This window comes from Lathamus discolor, chromosome 9 (genome assembly GCF_037157495.1).
Source record: "Lathamus discolor isolate bLatDis1 chromosome 9, bLatDis1.hap1, whole genome shotgun sequence".
Taxonomy (NCBI): Eukaryota; Metazoa; Chordata; class Aves; order Psittaciformes; family Psittacidae; genus Lathamus; species Lathamus discolor.
The window spans coordinates 6,237,634-6,255,666 of NC_088892.1; the positions used below are offsets into that span (position 1 = coordinate 6,237,634).

The following is an 18,033-nucleotide window of genomic DNA, read 5'->3' on the forward strand; positions in this document are numbered from 1 at the left end:
AAGAGACATGGCTGCTAAGACTGCAGGCAGAGAGCAACTTCGTACGTAAGGAAAAGCAGCTTGTCCAGCATGTAAGCACCTCATGGCCTCCTAGAGCAGGTAAGTTAATGAACAGTGTGATGGCTTCACAGTCACTCTGCAGTGAACAGTAGTCAGAAAGTCTGTGCCGAAGAACAGGTCAGCTTCAGTGCTGAGTTTCTGGTTTGTCATCAGTCTCCAGCTGAGGCCTTAACATGCTGCTGACACCGGAGGAAACTTGGTTAACTTGTGCTTGATAAAGAGGCTGGTTTTGCTCAAGCAGTGTTAGCTCTTGCTAGAAAGACAAATGAGTATGGAGCCAGGAGCAGCCTGGGTTCAGGCTGGCTTTTTAACTTGTACTGCACTGCATCACAGTGACACAGATCTAACTGTGGGCCCTGGTACTGGCCTAACTGCATTAAACCCAAGATATTACAGAAGCTTTTAAACGTTAGATACAGATCAGGAATTGCAGTTGCTTAGAAGTAAAAGCTGGTAACGCACAATTGCAGAGCCCTTGCAATTAATTCACAGCTTTACTTAAATTACTCACCTTTATCTCAGCTCCTCACAGATGGCCTGGAGCAGAGCAAAAGCATCCTAATTTAAATAGCTGTTTTTAAATGAACCCTGATAGGACTTTGCTGAGGAGCACAGCACAGCGTTAGTGAGTCTGAATAAATGGTGTTGGCTTTTTATTAAAACAAATTGGATTAATCTCGACAATTAGTCATAGGAAAATGCATTTGCATTTATATTAAAAGAATACATAGCGTGCCCAATGAGAACACTGTTCTCAACACACACAGGCTCTGTGCCTGTTGAATTACAATGCTTCACAAGTATTTCAGCCTGCAGGTAAACAGGCCAGGGATCATGTCAGAATGAGCAAACTGATGTTGGCATTTTCAGTCAGTGGGACACTTGCCGGATGCATGTTCCAGGAATTCCCACCCTGGCCTCACTGCCCATGCAGATATGAACTTAAATGATGGCAGTGTAAAACTATGGTTTAGCCCAGAAGGAAACCCCATTAGGGTTTACAAGCCCCAAGTTGCTTTTAAACCCAAAAGGATTTCCTCTGATGGTGCCTTTTCCAGCCCTTCACGTGATTACAGGGGAAGAACCTCTTTCTACAAGAGGCAGATGGCAAACAAACCCCCATGCTGTCTAGTCTGCAGGTGAGCGCACCATTTTCTGCTGGTGGCTCTGCAACACAACTGGTGTCTGCCACGGAGCAAAACGTCAGCACCATGAAGAGTCCTTCACGTATCTGGTAATGGAAGCAGCTGCTGATGGCTCTTGACACACAGAGAAGCTGTCTGGGGATCCTTTGTTTTGAGTAGGTCTCCATTTGTGTGTGAAACAGTATATCCCTTAACCTGCTGTAGCTGTGAGCTCACAGGACGGCTGGAGAATTGTTTCCTTTGTGTAACCCACAGCCACAAAAAAAGGGGAAGAAAAACCCCAAACCAAAGCAAAACTGGAGAGAATGGAAAAAGAATAAACATACATCATTTTCCATGGTTTGTACACAGCCTGCCTTCAGTTTTGGGCTATAATAATTTAGTTTGAGGTTTGCACGAGCCCTTTCTCTTCATGTTGGACATAGTTTTATCCTGGGTACTCTGCATTGCAGAGGGCTGGTGAGCTGCTGGTTGAAAGAACAAAGGTGTTTTTATTTATAAGCACTACAGGCAGCAGAGATCTGGGCTTGTGTTCACCCATAGGGACTAAACTGCTTCTCCTTTCTTTGCTGCTGTTTTGTTTCTAGGGCATCGGGAACTGTTTATACAGCAATCGACATCGCCACAGGACAAGAGGTACGTGCCAGCAGCCCCAGCAGATTTTGCAGATATCTGGGGCTTTCCCCTCTGGTACAAACTGTGGATGGGGCTTTTGGGTGCCAGTACATCTGTACTGCAAAGGTATAAATACCTCTGAAGCATAGGCTAGTGTCAGCCTGCAAAATACATCTGCTAAGGCTGTTCCTCCTAAGCACGGGCTGGTGTCAGTTGGCAAAATACATCGTCTGCCATCTTCAGCTTTTCAGTGAAAGCTCCTTAAGGGGAATGTGTTTCTGTGCCTCAGTAGCTGAACACTTACTGTGGCCATCGACTTTCCAGCAACCATTACACTGAGGTGTTGACTAATGGCTGAAAAGGTGCCTGCAGATTCCTTGGGGGTGTCCTGCTCCCTAGTGAGACCCTTGGTGCTCTCTGCTTGGGTGAAGCATCTCCCTTGATGCTTCACCCATAGCTTTTAAGGCAAATTATAACAGAATTATGTTTTTACTTATATACTACATTGTATTACATCCTACATTTACAGCATAAAATCTGCCTTTGGACCTGGCCATAGATGGATTAGCAATACAAATGGTAAAATCGAAAGCTCTGTCATAAAGTGAGGCTTCAGGAGAACGAATGGGGTGGCCACAGGTTCTCCTGTTGCTGTGAGGAGTGAATAGGTTCATTACATAAGGTAATTTCAGACAGACTTTGTCCTTACAGCCAGAGAGAATGCAGGGAGGAAGTGGTATCTTTCAGAGAAGGACACAGTAGCTCTGTCTTAATTGCTAAGTATATTAATGCATCAGCTAGCTGATGGAGGCTGCCAGCGTTCAGTCCCAGTTTATCTTAATCACAGGTTCAGGCAGCAATGCTGTTTAGCATTTTTTCCATTATATATTTTGCCTTCAAAGTATAATGTGAGACCTAATTAAGGAGAGATCATGTTTAGCACGCAGCTTTGTGTTCTAGTCATACCGACACTGGCTGACACACACACGCTTGACAAATGAGGAGACGTGTATCAAGAACAAAGATCTCTCCTAAACCATAGAGCCGTGTTTAGGTCCAATGGCAGTGACAGCCCTTTACAGCCCATGAACTGGGCACAGGGAAGCCACAGGGCCATATCTCCTGAAGAGGTGTGTGTTGGGCAGGAGGTGCTGGGAGCCCTGGGGAGGGAGTGTTTGCAGAGTCTTGGCTGGAGCTGAGCTGGGTGCCAGGGAGGGAAGTTGGGCTGAGCCCAGAGGGATGGGGCTGGCATAGCTGGGCTCAGGAGGGGAGCCAGGAGGAAAAGCTCAAGTGGAGACTGGCGGGGAGATGGGACTGGGCAGAGGAGGCAGAGGCAGGATGGCTGCAGTGGTTCAGAGCAAAATGGATCATATTGGCAATAAATTGTGTCTTAGAGAATCCTATTGCTCTTTGGTGCTACAGCTTAAGATTTCTGATTTACCATTTCCGGCTGTCACCAGTACATTTGGATCTTACTGGTAGTTTCTCATCTACCTGCAGTGGTGTACTTTGTAACTGCTCTTAGATAGAGTCTATAAGGGACCTAGGAGCCCTAAGCCCTGCTTATAACCCGTAAAATACCATAGAATGGATTAATGTTTTTTTGATCCAGAAAGTATTTGCAAATCTAAACTGTGTTGAAGAATGTTATTTAGACTTGCAAAACCCAAGTGGAACAAGTTGGGAAGTACTAGGACTGGTTGTGGGGTAACCTTAGTGATCTTTTCAGTGTGGCATTTTATACGAATGTGCCTGTGTCTTCTGTGTGCAGTCAAGTGTCGCGGCAGTAGCTGACATAATGATCAAAACCCATGGAATTGCAGAAGTATTACCAGCTGAGTTTAGATATTTTCACAGTAGCAAAAACGCTTCCTGCTTGTAAAATGTGCATGAATAACAATAATGGTGATAAACTAAGGCTGAGAGCGTAGGCCCAGAGAGTGGTGTTAGAGGCTGGTGGTTAAGAGTTTAAAGACCCCTTTTATAAGGCAAAATGTCTATGGCCACGTGTCCTGCAACACCCAGGCCGCAGAGAAACAGGGTGTTGTAATGTAAGTTCCTAAGCTCTTACGCCATATAACAGGAAAGATTGGCACAGCTCTGCTGCGTCATTCCAAAACCACTCTCCATGTTCATTCTGACCTCGTGCAACGGACTACTCAGGTTAATGGTTTTCAATGTCGTTTTAGGTGGCCATAAAGCAAATGAATCTCCAACAGCAGCCCAAAAAGGAACTAATTATTAATGAAATCCTGGTCATGAGGGAAAATAAGAACCCCAATATTGTTAACTATTTAGACAGGTAAGTCAATGATATTAGACAGTGGTATTATCACATGCATGTTCATTTACATACTGCAAGGCAAACATGAAAAAACCCCTTTTGGATGCTGGCAGCAAATTGATCTCTTTATTATTTATCTAATATTCAGCGTGTGGGAGGAGATTGCACTTTGTCTGCATTAATCTCTTCTGCAGCTGTAGTTTGAAGACTTTTCAGAAACCTGGATCAGCTGGATCTTTATAGACAGCCTCTAGTGTCACTGCCTCTGAGTTGCTTTGTTGGGTGGCTTTGGTTCGCTGGGTTTTTTTTAAGTTGATAGTATTTTCTGTGTCTTATGCTAAGTGCTGATAAATCATCTTAGAAATGATTTTCCTTGGGCTATTCCTGCTATTTTCCATGGCTGTGGGTGCCAGGAAGGCTGGGTTCTTGTTTCCAGAAACATGTAATTTGCCAGTTTTTAAACTGTTTTTCCTGTTTCTGAATGTACTTTATGTAAGGTTTTCCAGAGTGCTGACCAATTTCTGTCCTCAGTGGTACACACCCTCCTACCATGGACAGCTTTGAGAGCTGTGCTGCCTTGTTCCTGGAGTAAATCATGGAATTTATGTGTTCAGATGATGAACCAAATGATGTGATATGTCCTGGTGCAAGATTTATCTGTGCCATTACCAACCTGCGTTTTTTCACTTGCTCGCCATCTAAGACATCTTATTTCTCACTTAATGTGCTTTCTGATTTAGACTGCACAGCTTCTAAGTACTGTATAGCCTAGCAGGAATGAGCTGGAAACACAACTCAGCTGTAGTCTTTTGCATAAGGTAACTCAGCTTTGCACATTCATCTCAGTGCTGCTGTGTTCTTCTTCCAGCTACCTGGTGGGTGATGAGCTCTGGGTGGTTATGGAGTACTTGGCTGGCGGCTCTTTAACCGATGTGGTTACGGAGACATGCATGGATGAAGGACAGATAGCAGCTGTCTGTAGGGAGGTAAGGGATCCCACATGTGCTTCCATTTACTCGCACAGGATGGTACTTCTAAACAGATGGTAAGAACATAAGTGATACCTTGTTCAGAGCTTTGTTTCTGTGTTGCTTTAGTAATACGGAGAAGAAAGAACAACTTAAGTGAACTGCCTGCCAGTATCACTGCACTTACTATACTCTGTTATTATACTCTCATATACTGTTACTGTACTATCTCTTTTTTAGTTCTATTCTCAACTTTGCCTCTTTAAACATTTGCCTGGAGCACATCTCCACTGCATTCCTTGCCTGTAAAAGCAAACATGCTGGTGGCAGAGTTTTAAAACAACAGCAAAGAAAAATAGAGGCTCATTTATCACAGTCCTCAGCTTAAAAGGAAAGCATTCCTCCCAAAATGGTGTTCGATTCTGAAAAATTACTAACATGATATTTCCAAGTCTGCTGTAGAGCCTAACAATAAAACCTTTGTCATGCAACCTCCAACCTGAAAGTGATCCCCTTCATACTAAAGGAAGGGAATACTTCTCTTTGGCAAACAATAGTTTCTCATGTGGATGGAGATAGCACGTTCACTGCAGCAGCAGACGTTCTCTGTGCTTGCAAGGGATAGTCTCTAGCAATAATTGACATTTCTTTCCAAAGCTAATATGCCTTCATTTAGAAAGTTATTACTCAGACAGTTGACGCAGCACGGTGTTCCTCCTGACAGCACAATATTCTGCCATTACTCACAATTCATCTGGAAATTCAATCTTTTGGAGCCGTTTCCTTTCTTGTGTGATGAACTCGGGTCATTAATTTTCACCCTCGTGTTTCTTTTTTTGTCTGTCAGTGCCTGCAAGCGCTGGACTTCCTTCATTCAAACCAAGTGATTCACAGAGACATCAAAAGTGACAATATTCTTCTCGGAATGGACGGCTCTGTCAAATTGAGTAGGTATTCTTGGCCAGGCGCAGCACTCCCAGGATGTGGTGCGGGGCTGCTTTGGACTGACTGCTGGTTACCCAAAAGCGATGCCTATGGTAGTGCATTAACCACTGCTGCAAGCTAAGAGCACAGTTCCAACTTGCAGAGAGGTATAGAAGGGAAAAAGGTGTTAGTTTTGGTCTGTGTGTGTCCTTTTCGGAGGGAGGGAGTTACAATCTACAGCCTCAAGTGAATCAAAGCCACTGCATGAAACTTGAGGGGCTTCTTTAAATGGCCAGGTCAGTGTTTCCTTGGCTGCAGCACTGACTGAACAGGGCATGGCTCCTTTTCCAGAGAGACCCAGCAGCGCGTTCTCAGGCATGTAGTGGGGATTTCTTCTGCTTCAGCCTGGCTTTAACAATACTTGTTTTTCCCATCAGCTGATTTTGGTTTCTGCGCTCAGATCACTCCTGAGCAGAGTAAACGGAGCACAATGGTCGGGACTCCTTACTGGATGGCACCAGAAGTGGTGACAAGGAAAGCGTACGGCCCCAAGGTGGACATCTGGTCTCTTGGGATCATGGCAATAGAAATGGTGGAAGGAGAACCTCCGTACCTTAATGAAAATCCTCTCAGGGTAAGGTGCAAATAAAACCAGATACCGCTCTTTCTAATCTGTCCCATGGTTTGTATCCATGAGACAAGAATCCCAGTCACATCAGCTCCACCAGGAGCTTCTGAAAATGTCACTGGAACATACCAGCGTATCCAGTAGTTTTGGTTACATCAGTGGGAGAACCTCAAAAGAGAAGGGACCTGTAGCCCGTTCAGAAATGTGCCATTTTTGCCTTCAGTGGTGCTTGAAATTTCTCACATGGTTTCTGAACTCTGAGCTGCATCTGAGTGCCAAGAACTGCTCAGCAGCAAGTTTCTCCAGTTGGGGAACCTTCCTGAAGAGCATTTCAGCTGTATCTGTGGGCAGAGCAGACTCAGAACAGTGCTGATGGCTTACCTGAGCCTTCCCCGAAGTGTCACTGGTTATTGCCAGAGTTATTCATTACCGGATACATTTCTAAAAGTACATTTTAGCACGGATATTTGCAGTAAACTGATGTATTTTTAATGTTTTGAAGTTTTCCCTTTTATCCTAATTCCTTAAAATGACTTTTCCTGCAAAGAGAGAACCCCATGCTTCATATGCTTCCAGGGAAGACCCTTGCAAAAAAATGCATTTGCCTTGTATAAGGCAGCAAATGCGCATGAGGAGAATTAACATTACTGGTCTGGAAATTCCCAGCTTCCCTAACCTCAGATGTTGATGAGGGCTGCTGGAGAAGCCTCAGGTTAGAAAGATAACTGAATTTCTTACCTGACCGAATTCCTGTTCAGCTCTTCCTGCCTTTAGCCAGATTATTTGAGATGCTCTTTTTCTCCATACATGGCTCATCTCCTGCTGAGGTTAAGATCATTTTGAACACTGACTGCTGCAAGGCACCTTCAGGTGTCTGAGGAAAATAGCAGTACGCTAAAATTGGGCATCTCAAGTCAGTACCATCTGTATTAGCTTCTGGACTCTTCTGCAGAGGTTGCTGCCCCTGAGCTAGGAACAGTGAAGAGCTTGTGATGGACTGCCTGAAGTTCCCCACTTGTCAGGTAGTTTTATTAAGGTAAATCATCCCCAACAGGGACAAGATCCATCCACTATTGTACATGGAACACAGGCTTCAGTGAGAGGTCTCAGCTGTATCCAGACAGGAGAGCTTATAAGCAAGACTTGTTTTTATAGCCGAGTTGTTTAGCTGCTGGCACACTGGGGTGGTTGGTTTAATAGGCACATGTAGACCACATTCAGGGAATTCTGGAAAGTTTGGAAACAAAAGGATGCTCTTTCATTTTTATGAATGATTGTTTTAATAATGGAAGGCACGCAGGAGCTTCAGTTACTGACACTAAAAACATGAATAAATTATAAGGGCAATAAAGGATCCTTAACCATAGAGTTAACAACAGTCTTGATGCAAACACATTTGTGTTTCCGTGTGTAGAGCAGACGTGTCCCATGTTCCTCAGGTTCTTTCCAGCCTCACAGAAATGAGCCATTTTCCAGCCATGAGTGTCCTGGATATTTCTGTGATGGTATTTGTTTTCTCTCACTGTGATTTCCTTCCATCGGGCATATGCCTGGGGCCTGAGAGACAAACACTGGTGTGATAAATATGCTTTGAAATGTAGGTTGGACCTCCCCAGTTCCAATTTAAAAAACCCAAACCCTCAGCATTTCTGTTTGCTTTTTCATTTATTAACCACAGCACATCAATTTCCTTCAAAACTGGAGCATATTTTCCAAATGCTTTGGATCTTCTACAGTTTCAGGCTTCTAAATCATCTGTATATTGTTCTGCCATGTATCTGGGTGGCCTGGATAACTTTAGGATATCATTTTCACAGACTGCAGCTATAATTGTGTGCCAAATCCTTTCTTGTTTCTTGGTATGTTAAACAAATCAATGAGCTTATTGCCCCTTTGCAGCTACTGCAAACACTCGTTTCCTTTGTACTGCTCTTGTTTTTCTTTGCTGGAAACCAAAAGATACAAAAGATACATAAGAAGGCACTTCAGCTTCTCGTAGACCTTTTGCTATCCTCCTAGAAGTATGTAAAAGGTGCAGTTGGAAGCTAAAGGTGACTCTTCCTTCTGATTCATGTGCTGTGGAGAAACAAGCAACTAAAAAGAGCTCCATTTGTCCTGGCACTCCTCGTTCACAGTCAGGTGAATGTGGCTGGAATAAAATCTCCAAGGTTGACACTGATGCTCCTTTACCACAGGAGAAGTAACATCCCTCAAGTAGCACAATTTAAGTGTAGTGAGGACAACACTCTAGCTCAGGTCAGCTGCAGATGCACAGCAGGATCAGGGTGATGTTGTGACATTAATGTGGGAAAAATAAAGAAACTTTCTTTTATTGTTTTTACTCCAGGAGAGTTCATTTGCCTTTTCAGGCTTGGAAATTTTCCTCTGTATTTAAGAGGATAACAAAGTCAATTTGTTCACGGTCTATTTAAATGCCAGTCATACAGAGCTGTCATTATCATGCAGACATTTCTGTGGAAGACTCCTGGGCCTATTTCTTTTCTTACTGCTGTGTATTTGAAACATATTCTGTGAGTTTAACTAGTTTAAAATTATTTGTCTTGTGTTTCTAAGTAACATCTTGCAAAGCCAGAATGGACTGATCTCTCCAGCTTCTCAGCATGTTAGACCGTGGTTAAAAGTGAACCACGCTGGATAATGCTCACCCTGTGTTTTGCAAATCTACGTTGTAATTCCTGGGCAGTGGAATATCAGGAGGCCTTGCTCAGATTCATGAGTGCTCATGGAAATGAACATCTGTGGCTTTGCTTGAGAAACTTAAGCTTAGATTAGGCTAGATGCTGTTGAGGAGGAGAAAGGCTTGAATTTCCAAGTGTTTGGGTAGGCCTGTATGCATAGATGAGCAGCTGGATGCTTATGCGCATTGTGGAAGGGAATTCACAGAGGACTCAGCAAATACTCCCAATACTCAGGTAACATTTATTTGGGGTTTTAAGTTGTTCCAGCTCTTCTGTCTGTGAAGATGACCCTGAAAACATGAAATACGTGTAGCAGATCTGATCTTACCTTTAAAAACCAAACCAAAGTAAAACCCCCAAACCACACAACCAACCAAACCACCCCACCAAAACCCCAGCACCTTTCTAAACAGGGGTTTTGAGAGATAAACTGCCCCCAGTTCTTCTCACTGGAAGCTTGCCTGGAACGTGAAGATTGTAGCTCAAAGGCAACATGGTCTATTCTGCCTCTTGCCCGTTCTTCCTGAAATACTTAGTGAACATATTTCTTTCATAGTCCACTTTCTCCATGTCACCAACCCCGAGCTTCCAATAACCAAACTGTCAACACGTCCCATTTCTTCCCTGACAGTTTCTGGAATAGGGACATCATTAATGTGTTTACTTGAGTATCCAGAGTAGCACAGGGCTGCCATAGGGGCTGCCATAGGAATAGAATTACTCATTTCTCTGCTTAGACCAGTAAGTTTTCTTTCACCACATAAGCTGACCTAGAATTTGGAGACTGCTGAAAGACGTAGTTGCAGGTGGCCCCTGTCTGCTCAGTTATACATTTTCTTCATATTTGTGGATGCAACTTAATGTGTGTGTGTTGAAAATGAGGTTCCAAATGTTTCTGTTTCTTTACCCAAGGAGCACGCTGATGGATATACTTCTTTTTCATCCAGTTACCATTTTTATGAAGAACAGAGCAAGAAAACTTGGCTAGCTTTTGTTCCATGGAAGCTGTACTGTAGGGACCAGTGAGCACTGCAGAGACACATTTTTATGTAATAATCCTTTGAAATTACATAGTTGGACCAAATTCACTCTTTAAAATAGCTTGTAAAGCTAGTGTCAGTACTTAGAGGAGCAAAATGTGCTTTTGCTGATGTAGTTCATACTAACTAGGTCAGGCAATGAAATCAGCTGTCAAGGCAGGATTGTTCTGATGTTGGAGTAGCTGTGGCTGCATCAGGGTTTTTTTGTTGGTATGGAAAAATCCTCTCTCACCTTCTGCCAGGGGAGAAGCTGCCACTGGAGACTGGACTTTAAAGGGGGGTCTGTGTGAGGAGTTAACGGATGTGAAAGACACAGGAGGAGTCTGGTGTTTCCTTCTTCCCTAGGCGCTGTATCTGATAGCTACCAATGGGACACCAGAGCTGCAGAACCCAGAGCGACTCTCCGCTGTATTCCGAGACTTTCTGAACTGCTGCCTGGAGATGGACGTGGACAGGAGAGGGTCTGCCAAGGAGCTGCTGCAGGTACAGCGCGAGTGGCTGGGAGTGACACAGCTCTACTGTGGGATGGCTTTTTGTAAGCTGAACTCAAAGGCATCATAGAATAGTTAGGGTTGGAAAGGACCTCAAGATCAAACAGTTCTAACCCCCCTGCTATGGGCAGGGACACCTCACACTAAACCATGGCACCCAAGGCTCTGTCCAGCCTGGCCTTGAACACTGCCAGGGATGGAGCACTCACAACCTCCCTGGACAACCCATTCCAGTGCCTCACCACCCTAACAGTGAAGAACTTCCTCCTTATATCCAATCTAAACTTCCCCTGTTTAATTTTGAACCTGTTACCCTTGTCCTATCACTACAGTCCTTAATGAACAGTCCCTCCCCAGCATCCCTATAGCCCCCCCCTTCAGATACTGGGGGGCTGCTCTATCAGTCTCCAGGGCTTTTCAAATAAAAAATGAAGTAGAAGCATAGAATGATCGGAGTTGGAAGCAACCTTTTAAGCTCATCTGGTCCAACTCCCTGCCATGAACAGGGACATCTTCAGCTAGATCAGGTATCTCAGAGACCTGTCCAACCTGGCCTTGAATGTCTTCAGAGATGGGGCATCTACCACCTCTCCGGGCAACCTGCTCTAGTGTCTCACTACCCTCACTGTAAAAAATCTCCTCCTTATGTTTAGTCTGAATCTGTCCTTCTAGCTTAAAACCATCACCTCTTGTCCTACCACAAGAGGCCCTGCTAAGAAGTCTCTGTCCGTCTTTCTTACAGGTCCCCTTTGAGTATTGAAAAGCCGCAGTAAAGTCTCCCTGGAGCCTTTTTTCCAGGCTGAACAATCCCAGTTCTCTCTGCCTTTCCTCACAGGAGAGGTGCTCCATAGCCCTGTTTTGTATTTTGATAGTATGTTCAGTCCTGCTGTGCAGGTGCCAGCCAGCACACAAAGGGCAGTGCATGGGCTGGTAGGCACTACTCAACGCAGAGCCGAGCCCATCAGTGCTATCATTTGCCTGCCTGCTCTTGGTCTTGGGAAGCTGTACCTCAGTGGCCTTCAGAACAATTCACGGGCCTACATTCCATTGGGATAAAAGTTTCCAGAAGGTTCTGTAGTTCCCTGAGGAATGGCTTATGCCCCTCATCTTTTTTGACAACTGAAATAGTCCACGTCTTTAGAAAACAGGAATCTTAAGTATTTGAGGTTTCCTGAAAGGAACAAGGCCCTGGGACAGTAAACAGCATTCCCACAGTGCTGCCAGGGTAAACACCCCAGCAAGCTGAAGCCACCTTGATAAATGGATTAGGAGGATTATGGACCATGCTTGCCTGTGATAGCAGGGTCCTGGACACGAGGACGCAGGTGCAGATGGTCCCCACAGTCCTATTTCTGCAAACTCCTGGTAACCAGAGGACAAACTGCTTGAGCCTGTGAGTAACTGTGTTTGAAAAGTAACAGTTCTTTTTTTCCTTTGGGCAGCATCCATTTTTAAAGTTAGCCAAGCCTCTCTCCAGCCTGACTCCTCTGATCATTGCAGCAAAGGAAGCGATTAAGAACAGCAGCCGCTAGCGCTCCAGGCCGGTCTCCCATGCCAGCTCAGAGCAGGACTGAGAACAGGGACTCTGTGAAACCTCAACTCTTGTGCTGCGGGACAGGATGGATGCACACACCAACGGTCACAGTCATGGAGGTAGGAGGGAGAACAACCCAGTCCCTCGAGGAGTAAAACTTATCATTTGTCTTCTTCCTGCTTTCTGGCTCCTTAATTTATTTTTAAGATGAAATAGGGCTTAAGACAGAGAGGTAATGACCGAAAATGCTTTGCTGCCTCCACCATTCCCAAGGTAAAGCAAATTCAGTTGGAAGATTCCCTTCCTTCTCCCCCTGTGAATAAGCTGTACATTCTCTTTTAAATTGTCAGTTGTTTCTTAAAGACAGAAAGTCCCTTTTATGGGTTTTTTTTTGGTACGGTTGGAATTGGAGAAGGTTCTCCTTCATTCATAAACTCCAGACTGCACTGCCTTTTGAATACAGCCCCCTCGCTGGTATTTGCCCAGTCATGGTACTTGCATTGTATTTCCAACCAAAAACCCATCAAGAGTGGGGCAGACAAAACATCCTGTTGAGATACAGGTTTTCAACTGTGAATATGTAGTGTTTCGGTTCTTGGCAATTCGGTTTGTATAACTAATTGTAATCTGTTTGCCTGGATGCGAGTCTTACTGAAGTGAAAAAGCAGAAAGGTTTCTGAGCAGACTGTGCTCAGAAAGGGCTCGTCTGGTGTAAAGCTGTAGGAGAAATGTGAGAGCAGGCCCGGCCCTGCCTGGCGCTGGGCCCCAGCAGACCCCTTGCAAAGCACAGAGCAGCCTTGGCACCCCCAGACCCAGGCCAGAGGAAGGTTCTTACAGCAGCAGGTGGCCACAGACCGGGGCTGGGTGCATCCCTCTTCCTGGGACCGGAATAATCATCCCGTGTCAGAGCCAAACTGGCAGCAGGCTGCTCCCGAGGTGAATCCTGGCCGTGCTGTGGAATGCACAGGCTGGAGGGATTAGCTGTCTTGAGTGTGTGCAGGAATAGAGAAGGGTAGAACAGAGCTGAGTGGTGGTGTCACATCAGGATGCCTGCTCTCCCAGTCTCCTGGAGCTCCTGAGAAGGGTTTGTAGTGTCTCTGGGCAGAAGGGGAGGGTGTCATGCTCATGTGCAGGTGAGTGTCCTTCAGGCACACAAGTTCTGACGTGGAAACTCAGGCTGACAGTGTGTGAATGAGTGAGTGAGTGAGTAGCAGCTCAGATATGCATGGCCAGAGCTGCAGACATTTCTGGAGGGAAGTGTGTTAAAACCTGGGGCTCTGAGCAGGAGCCAGCATGTGAGATGCAGAGTGCTTTACAGACAGAGAGGCACTGGCTGCAGCTCTGAGTTGCTGGGAGAGAGGGAATCCTGAATGCGAGTGAGGATGGTGCTTGACTAGTCCACTGGTTTGTAAGCAGAGTTTGCTTACTCTTTGGAGCAGAATAGTTGCAGTATGCAGTTTGTGGTTTATTTATTCATTTCTGACAGAAAGGCGCAATGTGGCTTCACTCAGAAAAAGCCATGTAGAATTCCATGTAGAATTCCATTCAGCTCCTGCATGCACACCCAGAAACCGGCACAGGGTGGATCTTACAGCACTCTCACTTGTGTCCAGCACTCCTGTACGTACGTGTGTGTTTATTCCCCATCTCTGCACACAACTGAACCCCAGTATTTTTATAGCTGTTCGTGCTGAGTTTGAGACCAGTCGCTGCATGACAGCAGGTCTTTCAGTCAGTCCTGTCACCGAAAATGAAGCACATTCCAGTCACCACAAGAAGGGAAGTAAGTATCTATCTGTCTCCTGTCCTCTAGTTGTAGGAACGTCCCCATCCCCTGGTGTCTATATGGCAGTTAGTTCCAGTATATGGTCAGTGGTGTGGCTACTGAGTATTCCTCACACTGAGCATGTAAGTACCCATCTGTCCTAGTCCAGGCCTGAGCAATGAGCCAGGGCATGCTCTGTAACCTGCGCTTACAGATGTGTTCCCTTGCCTGACACCCAGGACATGCACATGAACACCAGCTTCACCTTGCTAGGTGTTAGGGAGTTAGTGGTCTGCACACCTTCCCAGTGAACTGTTGCTCATTCATGTGCAGACGTGCAGCAATTTAATGGTGGGTGATGGGGAAGCTGATGAAGACCCATAAATGTAAGTAAGTGTTTAGCTTTTCTTCTCCCCTCTCCTGACCAGGTAAATACCTTTAATTTTAGCTCCAGGTTTCAGGAAGCAGGCAAAGGGCCACCTTTGTATTATCCCGCCCAATGCTGCTTTGAGTGGGATGTGCAGTTCAAGGATTCTTCAAACTTTATCTGTCCTTGAGCGGACAGGGTAGTAGTTTCTTTTTGTGGCTGAAACTTGCAGGATCTTGCTTACACATCCTCTCTTTGGATGAGTTTAGAGCTGATTGCTGTAATCCTCGGCGTGCATTGAGTGTATAAACCATCAGTCGCCTGAGCCTACCCGTGGTAGTGACCGTGGCAGTGTTGGGTTAATGGTTGGACTTGATGAACTTAAAGGTCCTTTCCAAACTAAATGATTCTGTGATCCCAGCTTCTGGATTCATCTAGTTCTGTATTAGCAACATGGCTTTTATCAGAAAGTTTACTCTCAACCAGGTCTTGCAGCCTAAATGCTACTTTAGCTACTAGTGCTCAGCTGCTAATGCTAAATGAGACTACTCACAAGAATGCAGTTAATCACATTTTGCTGTAACATTGAGGGAAGAAGTGGATGAACTGAGACCATGAGTATTGTCTGTATGTCACCTCCTTTCTGGTCTTCATTCCTTTCAGGGCTTGAAACAGAGAAGAGTTTCCCTAAAGAGAGAAACTAAGCACTGTGTTATCTTTCACAGTCTTGCTCTTTCCAGTCTCTATGCTTGACTGATTTTGTCACTCTTCCTGTGCCCTCTGGTCTTCCTCTGCTTGGTGGCTGCTAACCAAAACTCTGCAACTAGCTTAGAGTACTTGAGATCCTCTTTTCTCTGCCCTTTGAACTCCTGCTTACAGCAGCCTTTTCAGTCTGTAAGCTTGGTCTGGAGAGGGAGTTGAAAATCTCCTTCACTTAGTGCATCACCTCCAAGAACTCGGGGCCTGACATCTGAAGGCCATTGAGGGCTCCTAGGTGCCTCAAGCTGACATGATGCTATTGCAGATGTCAGAGAATAGTGGCAGGCGGTTGGTTTTAAAGTCTCGTCCTTTGTTGCTGCACACTATGTGCGTTATGGGGAGTGTGTCAGCCCAGCCACAGACCTGAGGATCAGATACAGGCACTGCTGTTACTCCTAGTGAGGTCAGTGAGAGTTTGGCTGTTGGCTTCAGTGATGGCAGAACTGGTCACCTCCTGAGCTGGTGCTGGTAACACACGGGGTCTGGAGACATCCTGGGTGTGAGGGAGCTGCCTGTTGTTGTTCTCCATCATGCAAAATATCCAGGTCAGAAGGACAGCAAACAGGAAGCATGCACATCTCTTACATCCACGTCCCAAGCAGCCCTTTGCGCTCCGGGTCTGTAAAGGCAATTGCATTTGTCTAGCTGTTTCTATTTGTGTCAAGCAATGCTGCTAAATCAGTCTGTAGCACAGCAACGGGGAAAAGAACCTCTCAGCTCTTCAGGGGCCACTCTCATGAGCCGCCTTGGCAGGTATGCAAGTGGAAGGCTGCTGCTGTAGCTGGGAACGAGTAGCAAAGGGCTGAACACACTGTGGCCCCAGTGATGAGAACAGCTCCTTGGGCAGAGCCCAAAGCCCGTGTGGGAATTACTGGCAGCTTCTGTGGCGCAGGAGCGTGATGTCTGCCCTGCAGATGCCGTGAGTGAAGGCACACAGGTCAGGAAGGTCTGCAACAGAATTCCACAACTCTTGACTGGGTCAGGATATAACTGATGTAAAACTCCAGTTTAGTCCAAAGCAACCAGTTTACACCTATGCTGGTGTCTGCTAGATTACTCTTTTTCTTCAGGGTATCCAAACAAGAGTAAAGAGAGGAGGAGCCTACATTGTCATCGTTATCAGAAATGTATCTATCTCATTTTGCCGTACATTCCTTTTTTAGGACGTGTTATCTGTTTAAAAAAAACAAGAAAAAACAGAAAAAAAGAAAAAGCTAAAAACAAAAAACAAATGTGTAGTGAAAAAATCTTCTGTAACTTTGGATCAAGAGGTAACGGATCTTTTTAAAAAGAGAACTAAGTTATTTACTTTGTAAATGTGCTGATGGCATGGATCCATCTTACTGACCTCAGCATCTTTTTTTTTTTTAAGATTTTGGGTTTTGTTTCCAATATTAAGTTATTTTAAATTGTGGTTGAAGCAATAGAAAATTGAAATATGGATTGTGCATGACTGTGTCTTGAGTGTAAAAATATTGCAGTTTGAAACTTGGACCTAAAGTATTGCAAATAAAAGTTATAAATACCAGTGATTGTGTGGGTGCAGCTTTTCCTGTAGGACCAGCTGGATGAAGGTCGACAAGCCTCCATCACCTGGGGGTCAAACTACATGAGTTTTAAGGTCCTGTCCACCCCAAACCAAACTGTGATACTTCCAAAGAGTGCACACATGTTGCTGGATGATTTAGACCACAGTCACTCTAGCCCTATACATACACATATGATATATACATAGAGGGATATAAAAGACCTGTACATATATATGCACATACATACAAATATACAGGTATATATAAAATTACACATACCTTTATATAACTGAACAAAAGTCTCATACATATATACTATTTTATAAATAAACAAGTATACAGACATATATATGAGCCAGCCTTATACACTCTCCCTGGTGACCTATTTCTATACACATTTTATATGTATATACACAGTGGGATTGTTAGAGCTATGTAACATACTCTTGCTATAGTATATACCATCATTTATGTATTATAAAGTTGTGTATTTCTATATGCATATATACATATGCACACATACGTATATGTATAGATATACATAGATCTATTAATATAAGCACCTACTTACGTACTGATAAAATACACAATATACTACTTAGATTGGTTTATAGTTACATGGTCTCTGTGTATAAATAGGGTGGTTTAATATATAGACTATATATATACACACAGAGACCCTTATAGAACTATATAATTCTCTTTATGGACATATATTTTAATGTATGATATGTGTATAACATTTGCATAACTACATAACACACTAAATATTACACATCTGTAAATACAGCTATAAAATACATATATAATACATAGGGATTGAGAAAGCAAGGGAACATTGTATGGGGAGGTGTATACAAATGTTTGAAATAACTATATACAATACTTACAGTATCCTACATAATTACTGTATTTCTAGACAGCGAGTTCATAGTGCTATAGCCATCTGTGTGCTCTATACTGTATATAGGAGGAGGAGAGGGGAAGGTTTGCAGGCACAAGCATGAGCACACACACTGAACTTAAGCACAGCACCAGAGTGTGGTGATGGACAAGTTTCTATCTGTAGATGCGAGTACACATGGGGTGGGGATAGGAGACAGAAACCCTGCTCTATCCATGGAACAGCAGCCGTATGTATCAAAGAAGTATACATATGAATACATATACGTGCCCACAAGCAAGAGCCATAGAACTATAGTTAACACACAGTCTCTCCATGGCT

At 44.4% G+C, this 18,033-nt stretch overlaps 1 protein-coding gene across 2 annotated transcripts in view; it reads left to right on the forward strand.

Moving 5' to 3' along the window:
• The window catches only part of PAK3 (p21 (RAC1) activated kinase 3), a 69,558-nt gene extending 52,751 nt beyond the window's left edge, over positions 1-16,807 (forward strand). For both annotated transcript variants that reach the window (XM_065689992.1, XM_065689991.1), the window contains exons 9-15: positions 1,793-1,841; positions 4,010-4,122; positions 4,973-5,090; positions 5,920-6,019; positions 6,434-6,630; positions 10,709-10,846; positions 12,297-16,807. In XM_065689992.1, the coding sequence (XP_065546064.1) occupies positions 1,793-1,841; positions 4,010-4,122; positions 4,973-5,090; positions 5,920-6,019; positions 6,434-6,630; positions 10,709-10,846; positions 12,297-12,386 (805 nt within the window). In that variant the 3' untranslated portion in view covers positions 12,387-16,807. The remainder of the gene's footprint in view (positions 1-1,792; positions 1,842-4,009; positions 4,123-4,972; positions 5,091-5,919; positions 6,020-6,433; positions 6,631-10,708; positions 10,847-12,296) is intronic.
• The last annotated feature ends 1,226 nt before the right edge of the window (positions 16,808-18,033 follow it).